The following is a 10,000-nucleotide window of genomic DNA, read 5'->3' on the forward strand; positions in this document are numbered from 1 at the left end:
ACGGGCCCCCGGAGAATAATATTGCTGCTCCTCCCCTTGGGACGATGATCGGCCAGAGTTAGGACACGGGGCCGAGTCAGGACTTAGTTCCCTGACCCCACCTCCCGCTGGATTGCCTTGACCAGGGATACGCGTTGAACGTGTACCAGTGCTTGTATTTGCTGGTTTAATGTTCATTAAATTACATTTGTGCCAGACAGTGACAATCTCCACTGTCTTAACCATCGCCGAATCCCCCATCAGCATCCTGGGGGGCCACCATTGACCAGAAACTGGACTGGAATACTGTGGCCACAAGAGCAGGTCAGAGGCTGGGTATTCTGCGAGTGTCTCACCTCCTGACTCCCCAAAGCCCTTCCCACCATCCCATAAGACACAAGTCAGGAGTGTGATGGAACACTCCCCACTTTGCCTGGATGAGTTGCAGCTCCAACAACACTCAAGAAACTCGACACCATCCGGGACAAAGCGGCCCGCTCGATGGGCCCGCTACCCACCACCTTCAACACTCACTCCCTCCACCACCGGCGCCCCCTGTCTGCAGTGTGCACCGTCTACAGGATACCCTGCAGCAACTCGCCAAGGCTTCTTCGGCAGCACCTCACAAACCTGCGACCTCTGCCGCCTAGAAGGACAAGGGCAGCAGGCGCATGGGAACACCACCACCTCCACTGTCTCGCTACACCGTCCCAGGCTCGGAGCTCTGTCTCGCTACACCGTCCCAGGCTCGGAGCTCTGTCTCGCTACACCGTCCCAGGCTCGGAGCTCTGTCTCGCTACACTGTCCCAGGCTCGGAGCTCTGTCTCGCTACACTGTCCCAGGCTCGGAGCTCTGTCTCGCTACACCGTCCCAGGCTAGGAGCTCTGTCTCGCTACACTGTCCCAGGCTCGGAGCTCTGTCTCGCTACACTGTCCCAGGCTCGGAGCTCTGTCTCGCTACACTGTCCCAGGCTCGGAGCTCTGTCTCGCTACACTGTCCCAGGCTCCGAGCTCTGTCTCGCTACACTGTCCCAGGCTCCGAGCTCTGTCGCGCTACACTGTCCCAGGCTCGGAGCTCTGTCTCGCTACACTGTCCCAGGCTCGGAGCTCTGTCTCACTACACTGTCCCAGGCTAAGAGCTCTGTCTCGCTACACTGTCCCAGGCTCGGAGCTCTGTCTCGCTACACTGTCCCAGGCTCCGAGCTCTGTCTCGCTACACTGTCCCAGGCTCCGAGCTCTGTCGCGCTACACTGTCCCAGGCTCGGAGCTCTGTCTCGCTACACCGTCCCAGGCTCAGAGCTCTGTCTCGCTACACCGTCCCAGGCTCGGAGCTCCGCCGGTGGACCAGTTGCTTACATCTTGTCTTCGATGGCGTAAACGGTCGACGGCAGAGTCTTGACAGACGATCGGACCCGGGCAACTTTCTGCATCGTGGTGTCGAGCAGACCTGGAACAGAAAGGAGCGGGCGTCAGGGGGAGGGGGAGTCACTCGCTGGGGAGTTCCTCATTTACTGACGCACTGTGTCCGTCAAACCTCACCACGTATCTCCCTCCCTCCCCCAATCCTGCTCCCCTCTGCTGAAGGAAGCCCTTCGATAGCTCACTAAAGTGGCCCCCTTGTGCACCGGCGATGCCGGCCAGCTATTCGACTGCGGGGGGCAGCACGGCAAGACAGGTCCCGCCCAGTATTCGCAAACTCTCCAGCAGGGGGTCACCGGCGGCGTGCATCGACCAGGAGAAGGAAGCCTGGCCGAGACGGGGGGGGGGGGGGTGGGGGGGTGGGGAACTCGGGAGATTAGAACCCGTGGGCCCTACCTTGCCTCAGAATGTCAAACACAGCTCAGGCCCGGGGCGGGGGCAGTGGAGCCTGTCACATTCCTGATTTCATAGCTGGGGAGTCTAGAACCAGGGGCCTCACAGTCTCAGGATAAGGGGGTCGGCCATTTAGGACCGAGATGAGGAGGAATTTCTTCACTCAGAGGGTGGGTGAACCTTTGGAATTCTCTGCCCCAGAGGGCTGTGGAGGCTCAGTCATTGAGTGTATCCAAGGCTGGGATCGAGAGATTTTTGAATATTAAGGGAATCAAGGTGACAGTGGAGGAAACGGGAGTTGAGGTCAAAGATCAGCCGTGATCTTACTGAATGATGGAGCCCAATGAATGACCCCTGCTCCTAATCCTTGTGTTATTATCCCATCCTGCGACACAGGAGGCCGCCATTCGGCCCATCGCTCCTGTGCCGGTTCTTTAAACGAGCGATCCGATCAGTCCCGCACTCCCCCCTGCTCTTTCCCCACAGCCCTGCACAGGTTTCCTTTTCAGGTATTTATCCAACTCCCTTTTGGAAAAAAGTTACAATTGAATCGGCTTCACCGCCCCTTCAGGCAGCGCGTTCCACATCGTAACTCGCTGCGTACAGGCAAAAAGTTCCCTCACCTTCCCCCTCTGGTTCTTTTGCCGATGATCTTATATCTGCGTCCCTCTGGTTACCGATCGTTGTGGAAACAATTTCTCCTATCTGTTCTTATTAAAAACCCACGATTTTGAACACCGCTAGTAAATCTCCTCTTTACCCCGCTCTGCTCCCAGGAGAACAATCCCAGTCTCTCCATTTAAGTGTAGTCCCCGAGGATCGCACTGAGCATCTTTACATAACACAAGGACAGAAGAACTAGGAGCAGGAGTCAGCCATTCAGCCCCTCTAGCTTGCTCCGCCATTCAATAAGATCGTGGCTGATCCGATCATGGACTCAACTCCACTTCCCCGCCCACTCCCCATAACCCTTTATTCCTTTATCATTTAAAAATTTGTCGCCACCATAAATATATTCAATGACACAGCTCTCTGGGGCAGAGAATTTCACAGATTTACATCACTCAGAAGAAATTCCTCCTCATCTCAGTTTTAAATGGGCGGCCCCTTATTCTGAAACTAAGCCCCCTAGTTTCCCTCGTGGGGAAACATCCTCTCTGCAACTACCCTGTCCAGCCCCCCTCATAAATCAGGACTGGACAGGTTAGATGCAGGAAGAATGTTCCCGATTTTGGGGAAGTCCAGAACCAGGGGTCACAGTCTAAGGATAAGGGGTGAGCCATTTAGGACCGAGATGAGGAGAAACTTCTTCACTCAGGGAATTGTGAACCTGTGGAATTCTCTACCACAGAAAGTTGTTGAGGCCAGTTCGTTAGATATATTCAAAAGGGAGTTAGATGTGGCCCTTACGGCTAAAGGGATCAAGGGGTATGGAGAGAAAGCAGGAATGGGATACTGAAGTTGCATGATCAGCCCTGATCTTATTGAATGGTGGTGCAGGCTCGAAGGGCCGAATGGCCTGCTTCTGCACCTATTGTCTATGTTTCTGTGATCTGATCATGGACTCAGCTCCACTTCCCTGCCCGCTCCTCATAACCCTTGACTCCCTTATCGCTCAAAAATCTGTCTCCGCCGTAAATATATTCAATGACCCAGCTTCCACAGCTCTCTGGGGCAGAGAATTCCACAGATTCACCACCCTCAGAGAAGAAATTCCTCCTCATCTCCGTTTTAAATGGGTGACCCCTTATTCTATGAAACTACACCCCCTAGTTCTAGTCTCCCCCACGAGGGGGGGGAAAACATCCTCTCTGCATCTACCCGGTCAAGCCCCCTCAGAATCGTACACATTTCAATTAAGATAGCCTCTTATTCTCCTAAACTCCAGTGAGTACAGGTCCAACCTTTCCTCGTCAGACAAGCCCCGAGCCGAGAGTTGAATTGGCGGGACAGGCCCGAGGCCTCGGACCAGTTCGCGGGGTTCACCTGCCTTTGTTCCTGCAGAGGTGCAGCGCGGCAGCCAGTCCGCAGTTCACGATGGGCTCTTCGTCCAGGATGGTCGTCGATGTGGCCAGGAACTGAGAGAAGGGGTGGAGGGGGAATAGACAGTGGGTCAGTAACACGGTGAAACACAGGATACAAAAGACTTGCAATTATATAGCACCGCTCACAACCGCAGGACAGCCCAAAGCACAGTGCAGGCAATTCTCGACCACCTTATTTTAATATAAAAGTGTTGTAATGTGGTTAGCGCCAATTTGCGCACAGCAAGCTCCCACAAACAGCAATGTGATAACTAACAGATCATTTTTTTTTTGTTGGTTGATGGTTACATGTTGACACCAGGGAGAGCTCCCCTGCTCTTCTTCCAATCCTTCACATCCTTCCCGATTTAACGTCTCAGATGACACCTCCAACAGTGTGGTGCCCCCTCAGTACCGCCCCTCCGACAGTGCGGCGCTCCCTCAGTACCGCCCCTCCGACAGTGCGGCGCTCCCTCAGTACTGCCCCTCCGACAGTGTGGCGCTCCCTCAGTACTGCCCCTCCGACAGTGCGGCGCTCCCTCAGTACCGCCCCTCCGACAGTGTGGCGCTCCCTCAGTACCGCCCCTCTGACAGTGCAGCACTCCCTCAGTACTGACCCCCCTCAGTATTGCCCCTCCGACAGTGCGACACTCCCTCAGTACTGCACTGGGAGTGTCGGCCTGGAGTGGGACTTGAACCCACAAACTTCTGACTCAGAGGCGAGTGTGCTGCCCACTGAGCTACAGCTGACACCCAATAAAAGGATGATGCTGGTGTTTATGCTCCACACGAGCCTCCTCCCACCTTACGTCATCTCACCCAGCTTCTCCAGTCTCTCCACGTAACCAAAGGCCCTCACCCCTGGTTCCATTCTAGAAAATCTCACCTGCACCCTGGCTCCAGGGCCTGGACATCCGATGGTGTGGTGCCCAGAATTGGTTAATGGGAGAGGGCAACATTGGTTAAGCAGGAACTGAGATGGAAAGGCCACACCAGCTGACCTTTGACACATGCTGACCTTTAACCCCGCCCCCCACTCCACCACCAATCAGGATAAGGGAATGATTCAGCCTCACCTCAGGCTGTTTCTTCTCCTCGTCCAGGTTCACCGTGCTCCAGCCCACTGTCTCATCCCGGTCCAGCTCCATCTCGCCGTCCGATAGCTCCTTGTTCTCCACCTCAAAGTCCTGTGGAGAGGTCAAACAAACGACACGCACATCAGTCCCGTCACACACTCCCAGGGCCGGTACAGCACGGGGTTAGATACAGAGTAAAGCTCCCTCTACACTGTCCCATCAAACACTCCCAGGGCAGGTACAGGGGGTTAGATACAGAGTAAAGCTCCCTCTACACTGTCCCATCAAACACTCCCAGGGCAGGTACACGGGGTTAGATACAGAGTAAAGCTCCCTCTACACTGTCCCATCAAACACTCCCAGGGCAGGTACAGGGGGTTAGATACAGAGTAAAGCTCCCTCTACACTGTCCCATCAAACACTCCCAGGGCCGGTACAGCAAGGGGTTAGATACAGAGTAAAGCTCCCTCTACACTGTCCCATCACACACTCCCAGGGCAGGTACAGGAGTGTGATGGAATATTCTTCACTTGCCTGGATGGGTGCAGCCACAGCAACATTCAAGAAGCTCGACACCGGCCTGGGAAAAGTAGTTCACTTGACCTGAGCTGCAGTGTTGTAGGAATGTCAGCTGCAAGTCCCCATCGGATTGACACATTACCCCGACTCCCTCCCTCACAGCACTGTGGGAGCACCTTCACCACACGGACTGCAGCGGTTCAAGGCGGCGGCTCACCACCACCTTCTCGAGGGGCGATTTGTGCCAAATATGCCAGTGACACCCACATCTTGACGAACCACCGTCACGGCGGAACATTTAGACAATGGCCTTCACAGAGCAGTGGGAAAAGGACGGGAGCGGCCGGGACAGGAAGGGCGGGAGGAGTTAGTGAGACGGGAGGGAGAGCAGAGATGGAACTGGTCATGGGGTGGCGCCGATAGTAAAACATAATTAGGAGCAGGAGTCGGCCATTCGGCCCCTCGAGCCTGCTCCGCCATTCAATGAGATCACGGCTGACCTTCGACCTCAACTCCACTTTCCCGCCCGATCCCTCGATTCCCTTAATATCCAAAAATCTATCGATCTCAGGCTTGAATATACTCAGAGACTGAGCCTCCACAGCCCTCTGGGGCAGAGAATTCCAAAGATTCACCACCCTCTGAGTGAAGAAATTCCTCCTCATCTCAGTCCTAAATGGCCGACCCCTTATCCTGAGACTGTGTGACCCCTGGTTCTGGACTCCCCAGCCCAGAGGGAAACACCCTCCCTGCATCTACCCCGTCAAGCCCTGTAAGAATTGTGTGTGTTTCAATGAGATCCCCTCTCATTCTTCTAAACTCCAGAGAATATCGGCCCAGTCTGCTCAATCTCTCCTCATAGGACAATCCCCCCATCCCAGGAATCAGTCTGGTGAACCTTCGCTGTACTCCTTCAATGGCAAGTACATAAGAACTAGGAGCAGGAGTAGGCCATACGGCCCCTCGAGCCTGCTCCGCCATTTAATACGATCATGGCTGATCCGATCATGGACTCAGCTTCACTTCCCCGCCCGCTCCCCATAACCCCTTAAACCCTTATCGGTTAAGAAACTGTCTATCTTTGTTAAATTTATTCAATGTCCCAGTCTCCACCGTTGTCTGAGGCGGTGAATTCCACAGATTTACAACCCTCAGAAAAGAAATTCCTCCTCATCTCAGTTTTAAATGGACGGCCCCTTATTCTAAGACCATGCCCTCTAGTTCTAGTCTCCCCCATCAGTGGAAACATCCTCTCTGCATCCACCTTGTCAAGCCCCCTCATAATCTTATACGTTTCGATAAGATCACCTCTTATTCTTCTGAATTCCAATGAGTAGAGGCCCAACCTCCTCAACCTTTCCTCATAAGTCAAGCCCCTCATCCCCAGACTCAACCGAGTGAACCTTCTCTGAACTGAACAAAGCAAGTGTATCCTTTCGTAAATATGGAAACCAAAACTGCACGCAGTACTCCAGGTGTGGCCTCACCAATACCCTGTATAACTGGAGCAAGTCTTCCCTGCTTTTATACTCCATCCCCTTTGCAATAAAGGCCAAGATACCATTGGCCTTCCTGATCACTTGCTGTACCTGCATACTAACTTTTGGTGTTTCATGCACAAGTACCCCCAGGTCCCGCTGTACTGCAGCACTTTGCAATCTTTCTCCATTTAAATAATAACTTGCTCTTTGATTTTTTTTTCTGCCAAAGTGCATGACCTCACACTTTCCAACATTATACTCCACCTGCCAAAGTTTTGCCCACTCACTTAGCCTGTCTATGTCCTTTTGCAGATTTTTTGGGTCCTCCTCACACATTGCTTTTCCTCCCATCTTTGTATCGTCAGCAAACTTGGCTACGTTACACTCTGTCCCTTCTTCCAAGTCGTTAATATAGATTGTAAATAGTTGGGGTCCCAGCACTGATCCCTGCGGCACCCCACTACTGATTGCCAACCCGAGAACGAACTATTTATCCTGACTCTCTGTTTTCTGTTAGTTAGCCAATCCTCTATCCATGCTAATATATTACCCCCTGCTTCTGCTCATCTCAGTCCTAAATGGCCCACCCCTTATTCTGAGTCCGTGACCCCTGGTTCTAGACTCCCCAGCCCGGGGGAAACATCCTCCCTGCATCTACCCTGTAAGAATGGTGTACGTTTCAATGAGATCACATCTCATTCTTCTAAACTCCTAGGCTTAATCTGCTTAATTTCTCCTCATAGGACAATTCCCCCCCCATCCCAGGAATCAGTCTGGTGAACCTTCGCTGCACCCCCTCGATGGCAAGTACATAAGAAATAGGAGCAGGAGTAGGCCATACGGCCCCTTGAGCCTGCTCCGCCATTTAATACCATCATGGACCGATCATGGACTCAGCTCCACTTCCCTGCACGCTCTCCATAACCCTTAATCCCTTATTGGTTAAGAAACTGTCTATCGTTGTTTTAAATTTATTCAATGTCCCAGCCTCCACAGGCAGCGAATTCCACAGATTTACAACCCTCTGAGAGAAGAAATTTCTCCTCATCTCAGTTTTAAATGGGCGGCCCCTTATTCTAAGACCATGCCCCCTAGTTCTAGTCTCCCCCATCAGTGGAAACATCCTCTCTGCATCCACCTTGTCAAGCCCCCTCATAATCTTATACGTTTTGATAAGATCACCTCTCATTCTTCTGAATTCCAATGAGTCCAACCTCCTCAACCTTTCCTCATAAGTCAACCCCCTCATCCCCGGAATCAACCGAGTGAACCTTCTTTGAACTGCCTCCAAAGTACAATCTTGCTGAGGTAAGGAGGTAAGGTGACTCCTCCCCACCACCGTCGGACAGGCCCCTCGCGCCCCCCCCCCAGGACACTCACAAGCAGCTCTTCCTGCTCCTCCCGGTTCCCGGCCAGCCCGTAGGTCGGGATCTCGCCCAGGGTCCGACAGAACTCGGAGGTGGCGTTGAAGACAATCACGCCCTTCCTCTCCAGGTCATCCTCGTCCTCGTCCTTGCGATCGGATTTCAGCTTCTTCACGATGTCGATGACCTGGCCGTTCGGGAAAGGTTTTAAAAAAAAAAAAATAAATCTTTATTTATTTATTTGGAATAAACGCGCGCAACCGATCTCAAGATCTGCGTTACTGCAGCCCGAACTCCCGCTCGGAACCTGGCCCACGCCCCTGCGCCCGAAGACAACAACCTGTATTTATATAGCGCCTCTGACCTAGTGAAACGTCCCAAATCACTTCACAGGAGAGACACCAATCAGCGGCAGGCCGGGGCCATAAAATGAGCAGCGAGCGGCCCCATGACAGCGAACCACGGCAAGGTACAGCGCGAGCTGGTGCAGGAGGGCGACGGCAGCGAAGGGTGACGTCATCAAGGTCCAGGTCGGTGATTGGAGCGTGGGCCGATACAGCAGGAGCAGCGAGGTCGGGGCGAAGGAGCGGCGAGAGATTGTAGAGCAACGTGATCGGGGCCCAGGAGAGGCGAGGGCCCAGGGGCAGCACGGGCCCAGCCCCACACTGTGCGATATGTGCGCGCACTGGGTCCGTGTAGCAGAGCTGGTCTCCAGTCGTCCTGGTTAACCCTTGCCCTTGGACCAAGACCTCGCTCTGTCAAGCCCCGTGTGATGGCTGGTGTGCAACGGCCACCCCACGTTAAAAAAATCCACCCACAGGCATCTTCCACCCTTCAGGATGTAGTTCGGGATCCGGAATATTAGGTCCTTCATTGAAACACCGGTGAACTCATCCTTTTTTGGTGTGGAAGCAAGTCATCCTCGATACGAGGGGACTGCATATGATGATGATGATGGAGAAAAAATTTGACATCGAGCTCCCCTAATTTCTACTTATGCAGGTGACCAGAGGTGTCAGTTTTAAGGAGTGTCTTGCAGGAGGTAAGAGAGTTAGAGAGGCGGAGAGGTTTAGGGAGGGAGTTCCAGAGCTTGGGCCCAGGCAACAGAAGGCACGGCCACCGACGGTGGAGCGATTATAATCAGGGATGCTCAGGAGGGCAGAATTAGAGGAGCGCAGACATCTCGGGGGGTTGTGGGGCTGGAGGGGATTACAGAGATAGGGAGGGGCGAGGGCCATGGAGGGATTTGAAAACAAGTGAGAGAATTTTGAAATCGAGGCGTTGCTGAACCGGGAGCCAATGTAGGTCAGCGAGCACAGGGGATGATGGGTGAGCGGGACTCGATGCGAGTTAGGACACGGGGCAGTGAGCACAGGGGGTGATGGGTGAGTGGGACTGGGTGTGAGTTAGGACACGGGGCAGTGAGCACAGGGGGTGATGGGTGAGCGGGACTGGGTGTGAGTTAGGACACAGGGCAGTGAGCACAGGGGGTGATGGGTGAGTGGGACTGGGTGTGAGTTAGGACACGGGTTCAGCGAGCACAGGGGTGGTGGGTGAGCGGGACTGGGTGTGAGTTAGGACACGAGGCAGCGAGCACAGGGGGTGATGGGTGAGCGGGACTCGGTGTGAGTTAGGACACGGGGCAGCCGAGTTTTGGATTACCTCGACTCCCTGCACTGCAGCTTCGGAACCCGTCCCAGTCTTTAGCCTTTGCTCAAAATGTACATATCCACAAGGTGGGGGGCC

General features: G+C 53.9%; 1 protein-coding gene across 1 annotated transcript in view; it reads right to left on the bottom strand.

Moving 5' to 3' along the window:
• Window positions 1-1,292: 1,292 nt before the first annotated feature.
• The window catches only part of sart1 (spliceosome associated factor 1, recruiter of U4/U6.U5 tri-snRNP), a 27,945-nt gene continuing 19,237 nt past the window's right edge, over window positions 1,293-10,000 (bottom strand). Inside the window, exons 13-16 of the mRNA XM_070868204.1 lie at window positions 8,271-8,441; window positions 4,891-5,001; window positions 3,781-3,868; window positions 1,293-1,425 (exon numbers count right to left, since the gene is read on the bottom strand). Coding sequence (XP_070724305.1) covers window positions 1,331-1,425; window positions 3,781-3,868; window positions 4,891-5,001; window positions 8,271-8,441 — 465 coding nt within the window. The 3' untranslated portion in view covers window positions 1,293-1,330. The remainder of the gene's footprint in view (window positions 1,426-3,780; window positions 3,869-4,890; window positions 5,002-8,270; window positions 8,442-10,000) is intronic.

The sequence above is a fragment of the Pristiophorus japonicus genome, chromosome 27 (assembly GCF_044704955.1).
Source record: "Pristiophorus japonicus isolate sPriJap1 chromosome 27, sPriJap1.hap1, whole genome shotgun sequence".
Lineage (NCBI taxonomy): Eukaryota > Metazoa > Chordata > Chondrichthyes > Pristiophoridae > Pristiophorus > Pristiophorus japonicus.